At 35.5% G+C, this 21,908-nt stretch overlaps 1 protein-coding gene across 1 annotated transcript in view; it reads left to right on the top strand.

Annotated features, from left to right (window-relative positions):
* Positions 1–15,174, top strand: part of Smp_044800 (putative ankyrin repeat domain protein) — a gene marked incomplete at its 3' end in the record, with an annotated part of 31,560 nt that extends 16,386 nt beyond the window's left edge. Inside the window, exons 11-15 of the mRNA XM_018795603.1 lie at positions 1,266–1,385; positions 5,780–5,906; positions 6,634–6,860; positions 8,380–8,507; positions 14,812–15,174. Of these exons, the coding sequence (XP_018649899.1) occupies positions 1,266–1,385; positions 5,780–5,906; positions 6,634–6,860; positions 8,380–8,507; positions 14,812–15,174 (965 nt within the window). The remainder of the gene's footprint in view (positions 1–1,265; positions 1,386–5,779; positions 5,907–6,633; positions 6,861–8,379; positions 8,508–14,811) is intronic.
* Between the last annotated feature and the right edge of the window lie 6,734 nt (positions 15,175–21,908).

The raw sequence follows: 21,908 nt of genomic DNA, 5'->3' as shown, positions 1-21,908 counted from the left end.
CAGTATTTGAGCACCGAGTTGATGTAGGACATTAAATAGGAATAATACATTTGTAAAATCTCAGAGAATGAATTTGAAGTAAATCCAACGTGTTGCCTGGCAAGCTGGTCCAAGCTTTTTCAAGGAATTATAATCAAACATCAAAATTATCGAATATAAATAGGTACATGGTTCTTCGTTTCATTGTACACTGAATAGGTCATCCAACAACGTTAGAAATGTCTGAACTAGGTATAGGTATTCTGATAAACAGTTAATTTGCAAAATAACCATCAATTGTCTCAATCTTAACTGTTCCTTCTGCAAATATCAGTTCATCTTCTCTAATTTCATTGTTCATGTATTTTCGTATCGATTGCGCTTCATTCCTGTTCTTTCCTTATCGGTCTTCTGCCGAAATACATTCTATGTCTGATCATCACTATATACTACTTATGTGGATATAAGTAGAACATATCACAGTTTCACCAATACATTCATTCGTTAAATCCTATTTTACAATATCAATAAAAAAATGTATTGTTTGGAATAAGCATTTTCAGATAATTAGATAGCTGCTCTCCATGGAATATGTTTTTGTAATGTCTGTAATAAATAGGAAATAAAAAAAACAAACTTGTAACCTATTCCAATGCAAGGTAAATGTGCCAAAAAACGCTTTAGCTTGAAATTTCCATGGCTTATTTTCCAAAATCCTCAATTCATCAAATTTTCGGAACAAAACCACAGCTTAATAGTAATAAAGCTCAATCATCTTTACAACTAAGAAAATTTTTAACGTTCTCCTTTATTAGTTACCATGATAAAATTTAACAATAGCTGAAATCAGTTCCCATCATGAACTGACATCATATTAGAAAAAGTTAAAAAAAAGAGACAATTAATGATGAGCCGCTGTTTCACGCTATTTGAAGAATCTCCAATGAAAGGCTTGAATGATTTAGCACGGAATCAAAAGTAGGCTGTTCAGTTCTTATCATGAAATGATACATGGTACACCATTGAGATGGGTTCCAATATTTACAAACGGCTAACATATTAAAATGTGATTCTACAACGCTTATCCCATAAAGCAGAAATATTTTATGCTTTTTAACAAGATAGAATATTGCTACATCAACAAAGTAGCTTCTAGTAGGTATATTTATATGTTAAGTACTGATTTTTATTGGTACCTATTAACCCATTCATATACATCGGAACAAATGATGTTTGTTTTATGTGTTATATTTCCTGGGAAGTAATTTGTTTTTATTACTATTTAGATCGTTTCGATGCAGATCATCCACCTGTGCATCCTTTACAAGATGATTCTGTTTGGTATTTAGATACTCCAAGACGTCAGTATATAAGTTTTCATTCTGCAGCTTTACATAATGACATGGGTAAGGTGTTTGTTTAGTTCTCTGTTATTTCTATTCCTTATATGAATTATTTTTATCTTCTAATGACCACTTTTTTATTTTTAAAACATGATTTAACTATCTAAATTATATTTTGTTACTTGTGTAATAACTTAACAGGTTATGACATTCGTCATTCTGTGTGCTTACTTCTTTATATGATGACAAATCGGCTAAATACTAGATATATGGGGAATAGGATAAATGTGTATGACTAATTTCCCACATATCCAACTTTACGCCTTGAAATTTTATCAAACTTTAAATACTTACCATTGTTAAGATTAAGTTTCAAAAACTTCCCAAAATTGTTAATTAAAACACGTTTTACACTAGCTTTGTAGCCCCCCGAACAACTTGTTTAAAGTATTGTTAGTTAACTTCATATTTTCAGAAGGGTTTTTGTGGAGGAGTCCCACAATTGGACGAAACGGCCATCCGGTGCTTCCAGGTTTTCCATGGTCGTCTAGCTTCAATTGACTCATAAATTCAACTATAAAACTTCATATTTGTCTTCTTTTAATAGTTTTTGAGGATTTAAAACGTTCCATTGATATTATGTTAGGGCATTTTTAGTATGGTATCTGATCATTACTGGATAAAATAAGAAAATATTAGCCGATAAACATAAACTGTTTGTATTCCCTTCAACATGGGTTCCAGTCATTTGAGTTTATAATAGGTGTACACTTCATCCTGGTCATCAGTGAGAAATAACGGCTATAACAGATGTTAAACACATCTATTCAACGAATAACTATCCTAGTCACAATAAACCTCAGGACAATAGTACGTATTTTAAAAACAATTCCATTTAATCAAACATAACTTCACCAAATTCTAGAATACAAATATGTGAGCATCTTATAATTAGCATGTGTCTTGACATTGAGGTGGTGTACGAGGTTGATGACTGGAGACTATTATGGTGTTTATCACTGGAAATGACGTTTACTATTAGAAATCGGATCGAACTTACAGTGTGATGATGACTAGTGTTCAACAGAATTTACACTATTACGATTTTCACTTAGTTAAGCTGTTTATATATTGTTGACATTTCCGGATGTTTTAACTAAACTGAGATTGGCTTTTTAATTCATATTTGTTTTTCTCATTTTACTTATCTAGACTAAATAGTATCAATCATTTACATTGTTTTGTGAAAAGGTTATCATAGACTACTATTCAACAAAGATAAATTAACTATTTTTCTCTAGTAATTTATGAAATTGATTTTAAGTAAAATCATTTGTATTATTTAATTATTTATTTAAACACATAAATATTGGTACAAAGAGGCACCAGATATATATGCGTCACACAAATCTCATTTGATTTGTGTGAGGGCTGGGATACTGCCCAGGTGCCTAAACTGAAACAGGTGGTTTTCTGAGGGGGCCTCACCCGGAGCCTTTGACTTAAAGATCTAATCCACAAGGTAGTGGAGCATCGTGAGGAGATGCAGTCCCATGGTATCCGGTGATCGACGATTGATTCATACGCCATTTCTTCCCTCAGGATACTGGAGCCCATGTGCACCATTGGTTTGGAATCAGTGTTTTCCGACTCTCCTAGGTGGACCCTCCGTGGCCACCAACCCGTTTAAAGCGCCGGACATTCGCTTTTCGTCCTCTCAATTTTGCAAACAACACCCCTGCCACGAGAAGGCAGTGAGCAGGACTTCCCTAGCAGAGGCTATATACTCGTGGCCATGTGACAGCATTTGGAGAGAGAGAGCGAACTCTCCCCGCTCTCGGTTGTACCAGGGCATTTGGGTGCACATTTGTATTAACTTTATTTGATAAGCATCTTCATTAGTCGGCCAATTACCTTGAAAAGTGAGCTAAAGTACCAATTTTCACATGATTGCTAGACGATAAAGTTCTTAAAATTTATAATTAGTACGATATCAATAGTAGATCTATACATATTTTATCGAAAAATATAACGCATTCAAAGTATAGTTTCATTTATTTAGTGCTCTTATATTACTTATATTACTATGAAATTTATTACCTAATTGTTGGTCATTGAAAAGTATGATCATAACATAAACCATCTGGTTCTGTGAACGAAATTCTAGCAAAACCATATACTTGATTTACAAATTTTCGTTACCATAAATAATAAGAAACATAAAAGACTATTGTTATAACGTGTGGCCTGTGTGCCCAGTTAATATATGACGTGATAAGACCGCCAATCAGAGAGCAGCGAATTATCGATTGGACCAGTGACATACGAAACCCGTACGAGCAGTCTAGAGCACTTGTCAGTCCTGCTATCTGCCTAGTCCAGCCATTCAAGTCCAGAACACCAATATCAGCCTCTGTAATATGAATCCTTATTTTCAGACATACTGGGTTTATATACCAATCAGACAGACCACATCGTACCATAAAATAGAAAACAACATTTTTACAAGATTTGGCCAAATGTGGATGTGAGTAGGGGAAACAGTAATTAATAGACTGAGGATAACTCAAGAACGGCAAATCACATAATAACAGTCTATGGGTAAAAATAAATTTTATAATAAAAGGAACATGAATATGAATAGTTAAGTTACTTAACAATTGCACAATAGAAAATATACGTATAGTATTGGTCCATATATAGTCCTCAAAAGTTACCGTTCATAATTCTCTTCGGGATATAACAACTACATAATCTGAAACAAAAGCAATGTTCTATCTTCTGAGAATCATAGTTGATTTGATCATATTCTTTATTATTCTTTCACTGTTACGACACTATGAATAATGAAAACAGGACGATAATTCTTAGATAGATTTCTCAGCAATATATATATATATACTATCTTGGTTTAAAAAATTCACTTACTAAACATAGTCAACCCATCGCCAAAAAACACATATAAAGAACGAGTAGCTGAGTTACATAAAATAAGATAAAACACCAAATAGTGTACACATTTATTTATGGTAACGTAGACATATTGTCTTGAATTTCAAGAATCTCAGCCATTTACACTTGAAAGAAGTAGTCTAGAATGATGTGAAACATCTATAGATCAAGGTATCTAACTTTCGTTATCGCATAAGTTAAATATTATTTCAAGCATATTATTATGTCACTATATATCAACTTCATTGACTATTAGAAGGCGTTTGACAGTATGGACAGGAGAACATTATGCAAACTTTTTCGACAATATGGAGTTACTGAGAAAATTATCGACAGTATCCAAAACTCATACAACGGACTACAGTGAAAAATCGTGCATGGAGGACAGCTGAGAGGAGCATTTCCAGTAAAGACGGGAGTCGGTAAAGACTGTCTACTCTTTCTCTTTCTTCTGATGATTGACTGGATTATGAAGACCTCGACATCTGAAGAGAAGCACGGAATACAATGGACATCTCAGAACCAATTAGACGATTTGGACTTTTCAGATGACCTAGCCCTCCTATCCAATACACACGAACAAATACAGACGAAGACAAACAATGTAGCAGCAGCTTCTTCGTCAACAGGCCTCAACATACACAGAGGGAAAAGCAACCTTCTCAAATACAACGCGGAGAACGCCAAGCCAATCACACTTGATGGTGAATTTCTGGAAGATGTGAAAACATCCACGCACCTGAGAAGAATCATTGATGAACAAGGAGGATCTGGTGCAGATGTAAAGGCGAGGATTGGCAAATCGAGGGTTGCATTCCTACAATTGAAGAACATCTGCAACTCAAAACAACTGTCAACTAATATCAAAGTCACAATCGTCAATATGAACATCAAGACAGTTCTACTCTACGTAGCTAAAACGTGCAGAACTACTTCAATCATCATCAAGAAGGTACAAGTATTTATAAACAGTTGTCTACTCAAAATACAAAACATCCATTGGCCGGATACCATCAGCAACAGCCTTCTGTGGGGGAAGACAAACCAGTTTCCAGCTGAAGAGGAAATTAAGAAAAGACGTAAGTGGATAGGACATATATTGAGGAAATCATCAGACTGCATCACAAGGCGATCCCTAACTTGGAATCCTGAAGGTAAGCGGAAAAGAGGGAGGCCAAAGAACACATTGCATCGTGAATTGGAAGCAGATATTAAAAGGATGAATGTTAACTGGAAAGAAGTGGGAAAGATGCTGATGTGCGGCCTATGCTCCTCCAAGAGGGGTAACAGTCGTTATTAAGTAAGTAATATTACTGTGAACAATTCGATTACCATTCAAGTTTCAATATTTTTCAATGATCAATTACATATTTAAACCTTAACGTGAACTTTCTATAAGCATTTTTATTTTCAAAATTTATAGCGGAAGAATATCGTCGCCGACATCATTGTAATTTACACTATCATACAATGATTATTAGTTTTCATTTTAATTTTCATTATAGATTCAATTCGTTTAGCCTTATCTGAAGGATATGACATTGATACAAGAGATAAATTTTATAAAACACCTTTAATGGTAGCAGCACATCATGGTAATTTAGACACAGCTATTGAACTTATCAAATTAGGGTAAGTTAATTGTTTTTACGAGTTAATTTGTTACTTATAAATTCTCAATATTGATGTAATCTAAAAGTGATATAATTCTGAAATGAATTAATAGTTCATTATATCGTTATGCTTATTAAATTACCAAATAAATGACATCAATAAGTTAATACCAACAAAAGCTCAGAAGCAATGGACGAAATAGTATAGGACTGTACAACAGTGGACATACACGAACTTGCATCCGTTAATCAAATCTAGGACTTCATATCTCTAGCATAAATGCCAAACCTCCAAACCACTGCACCAATATTTGATGGTGAACATGATTAACTCCGATCAATTTATGATACCGTGTATTCCTCATCCATGACCTGCTGTGTAAAACTATCTCACATCAGACATATATGTACTTTACTGGTCACTGCTTCCACTAGAACTTCAGGAGTTGCATCTTGAAGCTATTCACTAGGGAGTACATAATTAATATAACTACAGAAGGTTTCGTGAAAATTCCAGGTTTTCAAAGGTGGTGTAGCTAAAATTAATTGGTGATTTAACTATCATTTATTGACTTATCACTGGTACTTCATTTAACTGAAATAATAATAGTACTGGTTACTATAGACTACTTTGAAACTGACAAAAATCTAGTTGTAAGTATAAACAAATTTAAATGTTGTCCTAAATGTTAAGACCAATATCTTCGTTTTTCCTTAAATATTCTAATTTCATGAATTTGTTGTAGAGCAAATGTTAATGCACGTGATAATTTCCGTTGGACACCATTACATCATGCAGCTCATTCAGGAATGATTGATATGGTTGAATTATTAATAAATAATGGTGCATTAATTGAAGCAAAAGCATTGAATGGTGCAACACCATTATTTCGTGCTATTGAATGTTCAAGACTTAATTTAGTCGACTATTTCTTATCAAAAGGATCTAAATTATTTGTAGAAACACGTAAAGGTGAGATAAACTGTTAACAGGGTACATTTTTATTTGAATCATTAAATTGTTTTATTGACTGATAAGAGACAAATTTAATTGTAAGCTTTAAACTGAATTCAGATTACAACAGTTGACACGCTAATTTTAAGTGCATCCACGATCCCGCATTCGCGCGATTCGAACCCAGGACCTACCAGTGGATGCGCACTGCTGAGGAGTCCCATAATAGGACGAAACGGCCGTCCGGTGCTTCCAGGTTTTCGATGGTGGTCTGGCTTCAATTGGCTCATGATCTCAACTATGAAAATACTGAAATCTCCACAAAACTCCTTCTGTTTTTAGATTTTTATCTATTTAAACCATATCTTAGTGTGGTAAGTTACTATACGTAGAGTTGCATTCCGTGAGATGGATAGTTTAACTATGAAGCTTTGATTGACATGACCAAACTACTCAGCTCAGAAGACAGAACTCAATCTAAACTATACACTGAAGCTGGAGATTTACATTATCTCAAAGTAAATTGTAGTGATAAAGTAAATTAAATTGATTTTCAGGTACATCTTGAGTTATCAAATTAGGACATAGAAACTTTAATACACTGATTATTGATTCCAAATGAAGTCAGCCAAATTAATAGATAATAAGTGAATTTGTTTTGTAAGTTAAAAAGTGGACTTACTTATTTTAATTTGTATCGATTACATAACAGAAATTCAATTTGAAAGAACTCATTTTGGTATAAGTCTGAATATCTATTTTATTCAGAATTAAAAACTTTTTATATTCGATTCTCAAGATTAACTGATAATTAGAAAGAGGTTTTGTGGAGATTTCAGTATTTTCACAGTTGAAATCATCAGTTAATTGAAGCGAGACCACCAAGGAAAATCTGGAAGCACTGGACGGCCATTTCGTCTTATTGTGGGACTCCTCAGCAGTGCGCATCCAAGAACAGTTGTTTAACTTCATAGATTGGTTGAAGTTTGATATTAACTCAGTGGTCTTGAGGTTAAATGCTCTTGCGCAAGACTGGTAAGTCCTGGGTTCGAATCTTGCGAAACAAGATCGTGGATGGGCACTGTTGAGGAGTCCCATTGGAGTTAGATCAATTTATTAGGTGAAGATTTTTTTAAGACCCAGTATAATCAATCAAAAGGCATTTATTTTATTGATGATCTATCAATAGAAAATCATTATAATATTTACAGATAAGCATTTGTCATTAACAGATAAAATAATGTAACAGATCTGGATGTCATAAAATCAATATTTTATACATATGACATCTTATGGATATCCCTGAAGTGAGCTTAATAATTAATGGCGCGTTACCGTTCGACAATAAACACCATTAGGTTTTCAAATTTTATTCAATGGACTTGTATTTCACAAGTATATAGATACATGTATCATACTATTATAGATTGTATCTGACTTAAGTGGATGACTTCATGATCGAGAACATGATCTCTCCAAGTAGGTAAGAAATATATAGGAAGAAAATGACTGTAAGGTAATTTTTATTTTATTACAGGAGAAAACCCATATGTAGTGGCATTGAATTGGTCTGATCCAAGAGTAATAGAACATGTACATGATAAGTGGGAATTAGCACAAGAGGCAGCTGATAAACAGAAGAAACAGGGAAGTGCAAAACGCAAAGTAAGTTTATTTGAATGTGATTAATGATAAGACAATACTTTGAAAACACCTAATTGAGTCAATGTAAAAAAATTTATGTAGTTGTTGTTAGGTGCCAATTTAATCTATCACTAAAGTTTGAAACAGAAGACCCTGATCCACAGGTTTCAGTTATATTTCTGTTATACAATCTTCACGATTCTCGTACTGTTATTGTCTTTGCAGGATTACTTTACTTCTATGGTAACATTTCATAAGCAGAAAATTTTGTCGTTTTCAATAGCTGATTTTGATGGCTTGAACTGATTTTAATTAAGGCAGTAAAAACTCTGAAAAATAATAAAATGTATCTGTTGGAGATGTTAGTGGTTATCATGATTCAATAGCATAATGAACTAGACTCCAGTATTGAAGGCAGTAAGTTCGACACTCACTAGTAGCATCAACACCGAAATAAAGTATATCCACCTAATGATTCCTAGAATGGATATAACGCGACTCCTAGATTTCTTTTCAAGATATTTTCCAGAGGTGTAATGTTGTATATACTACTTTCATTACATATGACACTCTTCTTTTTATCTCTTCGCAACTATGGTGTTTCAGTTTTTATTGGCACATTCTACATTCTTGAGTTTTGACAAGTGAATAAGTCCCAAGATTATAATTAAGAGTTTATAACGTCATACAGCCCTATGATTTTTCAACCAATGAAAGGAATTAGTCACTTGACGATATTTTGAAGTTGAATGAAATAGTTATTGTCAATGACTAAAGTTTAATTTGTGAGTCTGTTGAAAAGTCAGTGATGAGCATAAACTGTAATTGTTAATCTTGATGTTCATTGACCTAGAAGCTACGCAATTGAAAAAAAACGATAGATATATATCATGAAACCACAAATCCACTTGTTACCTTGTGAAAAACGTTAAATAGAAAAATTCAGACATTCATTTTTATTCGAATTACTTTCTATCATGTAGATGCATTCATCTATTAAAAGTAAATATCCTACTAATTCAGTACGAACTACCTTATGTACAGTTGTATTTCCAAAGGGGAACTTTAAGGTTTCTAATAAAAGAATCTAAGAGATTTTGAAATTAAAACAAAAGTGTAGAATACTGAATAATGGACATACTATGGAATAATATAATTTGTTTGAATAATATCTACTCTCTAGACTGAATTTTTGATTGAAACCGTTGAATGTGAATCGATACTACTGTAGTGTGGTCTATTTATATCCATATAAGTAGTATATGGCGATGGTCAGAAGTAGAATGTATTTCGGCAGAAGACCGATAAGGAAAGGTAGGAAAATGCACAAACAATGAAATTAGAGAAGATAAACTGATATTTGCAGAAGGAACAGTTAAGATTGAGACAATTGTTTATTATTTTGCAAATTAACTGTTTGCTGTATGGTTATCAGAATTTAGTAAGATAGTTTGTAATTTGTGTTTATATACATTCGATTGTCCCCAGTCGTATTCTTGTTCACTACACTACATGTAAAGACTGATACTAAGTAGAATAGGTATTTCATTTAATGAATTAGAATTTTTATATAAAGAATATTAACACAAATATAACAATGATTACATATTATAAACAATTGAAGCAATATCAACTTTATAGGTTTATTCACCGATAAATCAAAACTAACGATTCAATTGACTCATGATTTCAACTAAAAAAATAAGGAAATCACCGCAAAACCCCCTTCTGATAATAATCATATGCTCACTAACGACTGGCTCCAAGAGATAATTCCTGGAGTTCTAGTGAGAAACAGTGACCAGTGGAGTTCAACCGGTTCTGTTGTGAGATAGTAACTCACTGAAGACAATGGTGGACGGTTGCTCAATTTCGTGGATTGGTTGAAGTTAGACTTTAACACCGTTGGATACCGGCCAGCCCAGTAGTCTAGAGGTTAGGCTCTCGCGTGTGAGACTGATAGGTCCTGGGTTCGAATCTCGCGGGTGCTGAATCATGGATGTGCACTGCTGAGGAGTCCCATAATAGGACGAAACAGCTGTCCAGTGTTTCCAGGTTTTCCTTGGTGGTCTAGCTTCAACTGACTCATGATTACAAATATAAAAAGAAACCTTACCATATTGTTTATCATATTAAAGATCAGGCTCTTTTCTTCTTTTCAATTCTTAGTATTTGTATAAACATATTAGTCCAATGAAATAATATTTTCAGTAGGCTTTCTTTCCAATTTTCAAAAGGAAAATTAATTTTATTGCTGCTTTAAGTATATTTGAAATACTTTTATTTCATTATATCATATCTCTTGTTTACAATATAAAAACAGAGATAATAAAGTGGTAAGAATTTGAGTTTTTCGTTTCTCATTTCATAATCACTATGGTTAGTAAAAAGTCTTTTAATTAACTTGATTTTCTTTTATAGCTTATTCAATTGGTGATTTTCAATAGTTGGCTAATTTGAAATCTTTCCTTTTCTTTTTTTGTTTAACATGAAACAATAACTGTTCAAGTTTCGATAGAGCAATGAGAAGATAGAGTAGATCTGAAATATATATATATAATGTATTTGCGCAGTACATTTCGAACAATCTGGTCACATGTATATACTTGTCAAGACATTTTATATGAAGATTAATAAATGTCAATGAAATGAAATTTCAATAGTTGAGATCAAAAGTCAATTAAAGCTAGACCACCATGGTAAGTCTGGAAGCGCTGGATGGCCGTTTCGTCCTATTGTGGGAGTCCTCGGCAGTGTGCATCCACGATCCCGCCTCTCGAGATTCGGACCCAGAACCTATCCGTCTCACACACGAGCGCATAACCTCTAGACCGCACTGAGCCAGAATCCAACGGTGTTAATGTCTAATTCAAACAATCCACGAAATCGAGCGACACAGCTGAGGAGTCCCACAATAGGATGAAACGATCGTCCAGTTTATTCAGGTTCTCCATGGTGGTCTAGCTTCAATTGACTCATGATCTCAACTATTGAAATTACTATAATATCCACAAAACCCCTTTTGAAATTAAATGAAAGTTCAAGTAAACAAGGGGATAAAGGGAATAGAAAAAATCTTTTCAAATCGTATAGAATGAATAAGATATTGTCTCATTACCCTAGGCCATAAAATGACTTAAGGATTATTAGGATAAATTCAAGGTTACTACAAATTGTTTTTGCGCACATAAGGGGTTTTTAAATTTACGAATAGCTAAGGCTTAAATAAATCTGAGAATTTGTCCTTGACGATATCTATACGTTTTAAAAGCTGTATTGATGTCAATTCTATGCCTCATTTCACTTATGTGTTTTGCTATCGATGAACATGGTTTTCTACTTCCCACGTTGATCGGATCATTTGACATTAACTAGTTTTGAAGCCATCCACCTATATGTTTCATGACCCTTCATTTCATTGCTCGATTACTCCTCCCTATGTATGTGTGTTTGCACAAACATGTGAATTGGTAAATCCAATGGGATGTGATGTAACCATTTGTTCATTGTCTAGGTCTATTTGGAATCATGAGCTTAGACTTTTCAATCGCATCCAGTTTAGCAGCTTAATAGGTTTTTCTTGATGGCTGTTTTCAATCTCTGTCTTAAAACCACACTGCTGGATTCATCTCTATATGGTAGATAAACCTTTCTCTTTGGGACAGAATAAACAAGAGATCTTAGTGTTGACCGACTTTTGCACCTATTTATAAACTTCAGTGAATAACCATTTGATGTTAGTGTGTGAGTCATCCCTGACAAGTATACGTGTGACCAGATTGTTCGAAATGTATAACTCAAATACATCGCATTTTTCAGATCAACTCCGTCTTCTCATTGCTCTATCGAACTTTACAGAAGGGACTAATTACTTTAAACTGCTCAAGTGTTGAAATCTAGTCAGCAGGTTGAAATCAAGTTTCAGTTAATTGATCATTCATTCACACATAAGTAAATCTGTTAGCAATTAAGGATAAATTCATAAATTACACTAAACTAGAGTTTATCTATTATAGAGCATTTCATCTGACAAATCAAACACTGATTTATAAAACCAGTTGGTGGTATTGTGTACTTTATAAGTACATCTGATTATTAGTTCAAACTTTCTTTTAGGTAATAACTTTCAATCTGTTCGTATAGCAAAGTCTACAACAAAGATAAGTATACATAATAAACCCCATATAGATTAAATTAAAAAGTTGAATATGTTTTGTATATAGTTATACAAAACAAAAATAGCAGATTCGAATGACTAAATGGAACGGATAACAAACATCTATTGCCCCCCCTATTGCTAAAAGCACAGTTAAAACAGCCACTAGGATTGATCTCAAGTCACACTTTGTATTATTGTATAGAAGTGGTCCACGGTGAAACTGTAAACTTGCTGAAAGTCTAGTCAGACGAATATAATATTCACTTCAGGAAAATACTTGTTCAAATGAAAGTCCGTACAAATATGTCACACATTATTGTTCCAGTCAAGATTGCTTAATAAAAACTCATTCTGTGAATCAAATTTTCCATGACAATTTAAATGCTTATTGTCGTTCAGTGAGTTGGAAAAAGCATAAGCAGTGTATCTGAAACGTCTATTGGTTCACATAGTACCCGCAAATTCTGTTTTACTTACGGTTCTTTACACATAAATTCATAAGTTTACGTTATCAAATATCCCTTAATTAACAAACTTGCCGTCCAATGCTTTCAAGTTTTCAATGGTGGTTTAGCTTAGATTGACTCATGAATTCAATCCTCATTATGATAATAATCATATGTTCACTAGTGACTAGCCTCAAGATGGATTTCCCGGAGTTCTAGAGAGAAGCTGTGACCAATGGAGTCCAATCCGTGTCGGGTGTAAGATAGTTATCCACCTCAGATAATGGATGAAGGGTTACTCAAGATCATGGGTCTATTGAAGTTAGACATTAACACCGTTGGATGCCGACTCAGTGGCCTAGAGGTTATGCGTTGGAGCACGAAACCGAAGGTCCTGAGGTCGAGTCCCACGTGCAGGATCGTGGATGCGCACTACTGAGAAGTCCCGTACTGAGACAAAACGACCGTTTAGTGCTTCCAAGTTTTCAAAGGTGATCTAGCCTAGATTGACTCATGAATTCAACTTTGAGGAAAAAATTGTCTAAATTAAGTGTTCCAAACTAAATTGTACATATTGTTCAGAATGAGAATTTCGTATTTCGAATAGCTGCTAATCAAACAATGTATCAGTATAACATACATTTAGAAGTACTTATTAATTTTATAAAACTATAATTTCACATCCTAACGCTTAGTTTTCGTATGAGCAATTGCACAATCTAATTTCTCAAATATATTTAGTTCGTTTTGAAGCATTTCTATTTGTATACAATTTCCTTACAGTCAGTCTAATCATACAAGTAAACTTTCTATGTACATTGAACCATATACTGTGAGCGCGTTTACAATAAGTATGAAAATATATAAATTAAGAATTGCTCGTTTGTTTAAATTAACTGAAGAATTGAAGCCGTAAGGATTAAAATTAGCGGCTATTATCTGTTTATCGTGTAAAATTACTGCTATTCATGTACCTATTTTTTTCTTTACCGTTAATAGACAGTCGATTGTTATTCCTTCGAATTACCGTTTTTTTTTCTGCATACGAAACAAATTTATTAATCTGATAAATAAACTGACCTTCTCTGTAGCACCACATAAGTGAACCTGCTATATTGTTTCTTGTTAGCTTATATTTCGACAATGAAGGTCAAGATTCATTCATAACGATTAACAAATATTTCAAAACCTTATAAGAATACTTTTTCATATGTTATTTACATACAATTCTAGCAGTAACTGATTAAATTCCGTCAAGAAAGTTTTATTGACTATCATACTGGCAAATTGCAACAGTGAACATCAAAAACTTATCCATAGTTAAATCAATAATACAGATGATTGTAGCTGAACTGCATCAAATTACCTAACATTTAAAATTAAGTTCTCAACTCTTGAGTCTCTGACATAAGTTTTTCAAACTTTGTAAGTGTAACTTGTAGATAGATGTCAACAAGAATTAGCTGCCAGTTTCCTAGAAACAATACAAGATAAATATTACATGAAATTTAGCTAAATAACTCGACCACATACACTGATGTTAACAAATTTCAACTGTATCTGAAGACCAGAATGTATAAAACTGACTATCTTCTTCTAAAATTATATTTCTTTTTTATTGAATGACATTTAAATAGTCATTTACTACCTAACAATTGTCGTAAACATATTACTTATCTCTGATATATTTTAAATTTTGTTCCATAATCTTTTTTTCAAGAGACCAACTACAGCTGGATCGACTAGTTCAAGTAAACGTTCAGTTTCTCCTATTAGAAAATTCACTCCACCAAATAATTTACCTGGTTCATATTCAAATTTAATTCAAAAACATTTTGATTTATCCTATTTAATCAAACATACATATTCTTTAGAAAAAACTATAAATAGACAAGATATTCGTATATGTCCTCGTTATCCATGGCTACCTAAATTAAATCGTGAAGAAAGATTAGCTAAGTTAGCTGAAGCACGTGAACGATATGGATGGGATTTTGGTTTACCTAATGTACCATCACACTTATTCGATAAGCATTTAATGAATCGTTTTCAAGAGATTGAAGTGAACAGTGGAGAACAATAGGAAATGTGACGCCATTTTTCGCCACTGATGTTATTACTTTATAATAACAATAGTAATAAAATAAGAAATTAATTAAATTTGATAATGAAATAAACTAGTATTCTTTTTCTAGTAGACTTATTTTACTGAATTTATACTATTTGGATGAAGTAAGCAGAGGTTAATCGAATAAGTTAGATGCTTTCCTAGGTACATGAAGAGAAATATTTAGACACTGGAGAAAACCAACTGGGAGTTTACGGCTGGTTAATAATAAATATACTTTAGTTGTAACAACTTAAAAACACAGAATTGTTTAAACTACAACCTTCCTGTTACTTATTAAATTGAAGTGAAACACTTGTAGTCATCCATACTAATTGTTACCAGGAAGATTTAAACAACTGAATGACAGAGACCGGTATCTGAAATATAAGTAAATAAACATGTCTTATTACAGAAATCATAATTTCTTCTAAATCGATGACTAGTGAATAATCGGACAAGTGGAATCAGTAGTGAAAATGATCGGATGTTTGGTATAGGTCATATTAATATAAGTTAGTAGAATAACTGACACCACTGGATAAACTTGATGAGATATAAATTCAAAATGAACCCTGATGGTTGCCATTAGAATAATTACTGAAGAGCAATAATCAAACATACATATGAACTGATTGTATTGACCATGAATAAAACGGATAAACATATGTGGAGGATTTATCGACAAGCATATCACATCATAGACAGGTACGAAAAGTACCTAGAAAAGTGAATCATAACAAATAGATCAATGAAGATAGATTTAAGCAACCATTGAAAAGAGCCTGTCTTCATCCAGTTTCAAATAGTGGCTATCCTCGATTTGTCAAATAAATGAACACAGTAAAGATAAATAGATTACTCACGATTTGATAAAATCTGTTGAAAACATCATTCATTCTAATCTCTTATTACTTACTAAAAATATAAACCACAAATAAATGGTCTTTCTGGAGTTGCAGATACGATAGATTTACCGATCTCTTAGCCTTAAACGCTTTAGACAAGAGCAATTTATTGTTCAGTCAGTCAGTCAGTTACAACGTAGAATTTCGTACGTACGTACATCAGTTCGAGTTGCCATAACACATTAGCACAGAGATGAAGTTGTCAATTCAAATCCCATATTGGTAGAGGTAGTAAGAGTATAAGTATTATGTGAAAGATAAGGGTTTGAAGATGTTATTGAAAGAGTATAATATGGTGAAATAAAATTTGGAAAGAGAAAAAGGATAAAGACGTGAAGAATTCAGAAGATTAGAATTTGGTAGAACACAAACAGTGTATGCACCTTCGCCATTGCAAACGATTTTGAGCCATGTCATTCAAGGTTTCTGTTATATCCCCCGGTGAATTACGAATGTTAACTTTTAGGTCTATTTATCGACCAATGTATTATGCCTATTTCCTATTGTACAATTGTTACGTAACTAAACTATTCATATTCGTGTTTCTCTTATCATGAGCTTTATTTTGATCTTTGATTTATTATCATACGATTCTTGAGTTATACTCAGTTATTGATTACTTTGGTTTGTATAAAAACCCAGTATGTTTGTAAATAATGATTCATACCACTGAGGCTGTTATTGGTGTTTTGGGCTTAACTGGCTGGGCTAGGCAGATCGCAGGACCGGTTAGCACTCTAGTCTGCTCGTACGGTTTCGTGTGTCACCGTTCCAACCGATAATTCGCAGCTTCCTAATTGGCGGTCTCATCACCTCACCCATTAACTAATCATCCACTCGTCCACAGATATAACAGTTTCTAACAATCAGTTGCTATCATCTCGCGGATCCCAACCAGGTAGTCTACACCTACCAACATGACTCAGTCCACTTGTCAGCGAATTCATGGATTTGTGCCACGTTTTGGTCTGGCCACCCCTAGCTTTCTTCCAACCTACTCCTACACCATAAAGCATTGCACGTCGGGGCAGTCGGTGGTTGGGCATACGTAACACGTGTCCCAGCCATCTCAACTGATGAAGTTTCACCACTTCATCAATCGATTTGCCATCCTTACCTAGTACCCGTTTCCTAACATCTGCATTACTTACTCGGTGGTCTCAAGATATACGAGAAATGAGTCGAAGACACCTATGATCGAATACTAGTAGCCTACGAATACCCTCTACTCTTATCGGCCATGTTTCACTGCCATAAAGTAGGACGCAACGAACTGCTGCACAGTAAACCCGTCCTTTTGTTGCTAGACGGATATCTCGCCTACGCCATAAGTGATACAAGTTGGCGAAAGCTAGACGAGCCTTCTGTATCCGTGCTGAGATTTCGTCACACACCAGACCACAAGGGCTGATGAGACTCCCAAGATAAGTGAAGCGGTCAACACGCTCAACTACTTCACTCCCTATCATTAGTTCAGGTGTCGATGCAACCCAATCCTGAAGTAACACTTTGCACTTCGAGGGAGAGAATCGCATCCCGAACATGCCTGTATTGTTGCTTATAGTGGTCAGAAGACTCTGCATTTTGTCAGCGTCTTCACCGAATAAAACTATGTCGTCGGCGTATTCTAAGTCAACAAGTGAATCTCCCGGTAAAAGTTCAACTCCAGGAGATTGAGATGATGAAAGTGATATCTCTAAAAGCATGTCAACGACAAAGTTAAACAAGAATGGGGAGAGTGGACAGCCCTGACGAACACCACTTGAGGTAACCACTTCTGATGACAGTTCGCCATAGGCTCTAACTCGACCAGTTGTGTTCGAGTAGAGAGCCTTTATGGGGTTAATGTACTTCTTTGGTACTCCTTTCACTGACAAACACGAGCTTTGGTTAGGCGCCTAAGTATTATTGAAGCTAATATTTTAGACACTATATTAGTCAAACTGATTCCTCTGTGATTGTCACAGGAGGACTTTTGTCCTTTCTTATAGACTGGCACAATCAGTGATTGGGACCAGTCAGATGGAATTACGTCCAGTTCCCAGATTCTACCTAAGACCTCAGTCAATCTCACTGCTAGTACTGGACCACCATCCTTAAAAATCTCAGGGGTAAACCTGTCAGGGCCTGCGGCTCTCCCTCGCTTCAGATTTCCTATAGCTTTTTCAACCTCGTAGAGAGTTGGAGGACTTACCTCAATTTTCCATTCAGGACGACTGGGGATCGTGGGTAACTGAAGTGTGGCTGAAGGCCAGTTGAACTGATCCCTAAAGTGTTCTGTCCATCGATCCAATCTCCTGGATTGAAAATGAATGATATGCCCATCTTTGTCTGAGATAGTTCCGCTAATAGTTGGGTTCCTAATGCCGGTTTCTTTAATAAGTCTGAATAGCTGTCTGCTGTTACCTATTGCCGCTGCCTTTTCCATCTCTCTTGCTTTCGCTACCCACCATTGTTCACGATCATTGCGTAGGCTTCTTATTAGCCTTCGCTTAAGCTGACTCCGCTCTTCGTTATGTTCAGAGCCAGGTAAGATGAGTTTTCGAGCATCTATCAGTGTGGTAGATGCTGCCGAGACCCCTTGTTTCTCCCTGACCTTATGGCTTACCTTACTAGCGGATATCACTGCTGTTTCCACAGCTTTACGGATGTCATTCCACGCTGCTTCGGGGTGGGCACAACTTGCATGTCTGTCTAACTGTTTTTCCAGTTGTTCCTGAAATATATTCTTAGCTTGCTTATCATTAAGTAGAACCCTTAGAGGCTTCCCTGCAGTGTCTTTCCTACGTCCAGTAAGACGCAGACAGATACGTGCTCGCACTAGAGCATGATCTGAGTCTAAACATGTGCTCCAGAATGAGCGACAGTCTTCTATGGAGCCCCTCCATCGGTGGCTGATAGCGATGTGATCTAATTGGGTCCAACGTTGAGACGAATTCGGGGGTCGCCATGTCAAAAGATGTTTTTCCTTATGCTTAAAGTTAGTATTTGCAAGAAATAGGCGGTTATCTGAGCACAGCTGCAACAGACGGTCGCCATTATCTGTTCTTTTAGCCATGACACCGTAAGATCCACCCAGGTGTCTTTCCCTTTCACTTAGTTTACCTACTTAAGCATTAAAGTCACCAGCCACTATTATTACATCAGAACGCCTAGCTTTTCGAAGAAGGTCAGAAAGTTTCCTGTAAAACTCATCTTTTATATCGTCTGAGCTGCAGTCAGTGGGAGAGTAGGCAGAGACGACGAAGAGGCAACGACGAGTTTCCCTACCTTTCCGAGTTCTTACTGATCCGTTTAGTCGGACAGCGCATAGACGACTGTCTACTGGGATCCAGTCTAAAAGAGCTAGTTCTGCCCTAGGACTTAATGCTATACCTACTCCAGCGAGGCCACGGGAAGCAGCATCAGGGCTTCCAGATACACGAAGCGTGTATCGAGATGGTTCTTTATTTTGATTAAGTGAGGTCAAATGAATGACGCTACTCGGATCTTGTATGCGCGTTTCGGAGACGCAGCACACATCGGTGGTGTAAGATTCTAGAGTCCTAGCTAAGGAAGCCTGTTGTCCTATTTGGCACAATGTTCGGACATTAAAAGTTCCTATATATAGTTTAGAGCGTGGTTTCAGGAGACCAGGAATAACGTTCCGTGTACTTGAATCGTATGCCCTAGCGGTGCGAGGTGATAAAAGGACGTGGGAAGGGTTAGTCGTGGAGATAAGAGAGTTATTAGGAGTAGGAGGGAATTGAAAGTGACCAACTTGGTCTCGTGTGCTGTTACGGGTATGAGGGCTAATATCACTTCCCGGCTGCCCACACCGTGGAAGGGTATTTCTTGAGGGACCTGAAAAAGAAGTCGGATTAGTGTTGGTCTTAACGACCTGGGAGCGTGACCGCAGTGCCCAAGGGACAACTGCTTGAGGCCGGTCACGCACGGCCTTTTTGTGGGGGGGTTTTGACGTGTTAGCTCTGTTCTTCAAAGGACCTTACCGCCGGAGACGGAAATCCGTGGGATAAGGCGAGGTGTGCATTTTTAGGGTCGACCTTTCCTAACCCACCCCTCCTTGTGGGAAGGCAGCATCGCTGTCATGCTGGTTGTCTGAAGGAAACACCTTACTGCCGTCACACCTCTGTACAGTCGGTAGTACGACTTCGCCTTCGGACCTTGGGATTGCTGCTTTTAGTCTTACCGCTCTTCAACCGACCTGTCTGGCATGGTAGGACCTCGAGGAATGATTGTTCCAGCCAGCATAGCTCGATTGCTTCATCACGATAGGCAAGCCCAACCACCACGTCGAGGTAGCAGCAACGGTCGGGAATTTATTGTTCAAAATATTCATCTTGCTGAAGTTTCATGTGCACTACAACTATATCAATATCAGATGGCTGGTGAATATGATGCGTAGTTACCATTGTACAATAAAACGCACAGAAGCAATTTCATTATTAATAAAGTCAAGACTGCTAAAAATACTACGGTGGAGACGATAGTTTCTTGTTCATAGTTGTAAGTATATCATTTCAACAAATTTTATTTGATGAATTCTGCTTCGATCATTCCTAGTTGTCCGTCCCATGGATTTTCAGAGTCAATAAGGTTGAAATGCATTCGATGTCCATATAATTGAGATTTCTAAACTGATGACATTTTTCTAGTAACTTTTAAATGACCAATGCTTTTATTAGCTTGCAAAATAGTTATGTAAGAATTAAAAGACAGTATGATTCATTCCCCATTACCTCATTACTTCACATTTCACTGAACTACAAAAGATTATTATTAGTTTACTGAATGCACAACTCTTTTCATAAATTTAAAAATAATATAAAAATGACTAGACGAGAATGTACTTGCTCAATTGGTCTAAAAGTGAAACCAATTGACCATTACATCAGTTACTATAAATCAAAATTTAAATTAAGTATAAATTTACGCTTCATTTAACCGTATCATGTAAGATTTAGTGGCCCAATATGTGACTCCAGTTAGAACGTTTCTTATTGTTGTCGAAATATACATGTCGCCAATCCTCGTATACAATTATCGACTTAGACTGCGTTAGTGAATAATAGAATTAAATAAATCAAATACGAAAATGGATTTCGAACACATTTATTTCATACAATTATTGATCCAGACAGACGATCAAAAAACAATGCGGAGGGAGCGGAACGAAATGATGCACAGTGAAGGTATGTGAGCCAACTCAATTTAACCAAGCGTGAATCGGTATTTATGGTTGAACAAAAATAAGTTACAGACACAGAATGAGTAGGGTAAGTAAATAGCACACACACGACAATATGAAATACGGTCAGGATTAATAAACGGGCAGCTCCTGCTTCAGTTTGGGCAGTATCACAGCCTTCACACAAATCAAATGAGATTTGTGCGGCGCATATCTATCTGGTGCCCCTTTGTACCAATATTTATGTGTTTAAATAAATAAAAGTGAAAATAAAAATGTGGCTTGATAAAACCAAAAAATCGGTCTGTCCAGAGGCTAGAATAACTTATGCGGGTTTGACATGGTACCAGCCCCTACAAAGGTACAAAATTACATAAGTGAAAAAAATTCTGGACTTTAAATTACATCAGAAACAGTAAAGTGATGAGTTAATTGTCGAAACATTGATTACTGTCAACCATTGCATCTCAACACTTGGACAATGCGTGGTTCCATCATTTTCGATCAAGGCGGCCTAGTAGTATCACTTAATCTACACAATACCGAGAAAATGATAATTAGAGCTTAGCATATTATCCAGTTGTCCCTAACTACTAGGTTACACACTTTTCGCT

The sequence above is a fragment of the Schistosoma mansoni genome, chromosome 2 (genome assembly GCF_000237925.1).
Source record: "Schistosoma mansoni strain Puerto Rico chromosome 2, complete genome".
In the NCBI taxonomy this organism is placed as follows: domain Eukaryota; kingdom Metazoa; phylum Platyhelminthes; class Trematoda; order Strigeidida; family Schistosomatidae; genus Schistosoma; species Schistosoma mansoni.
Note: the sequence above shows the minus strand (reverse complement) of the source record. Positions and strands in the feature narration are given on the sequence as shown.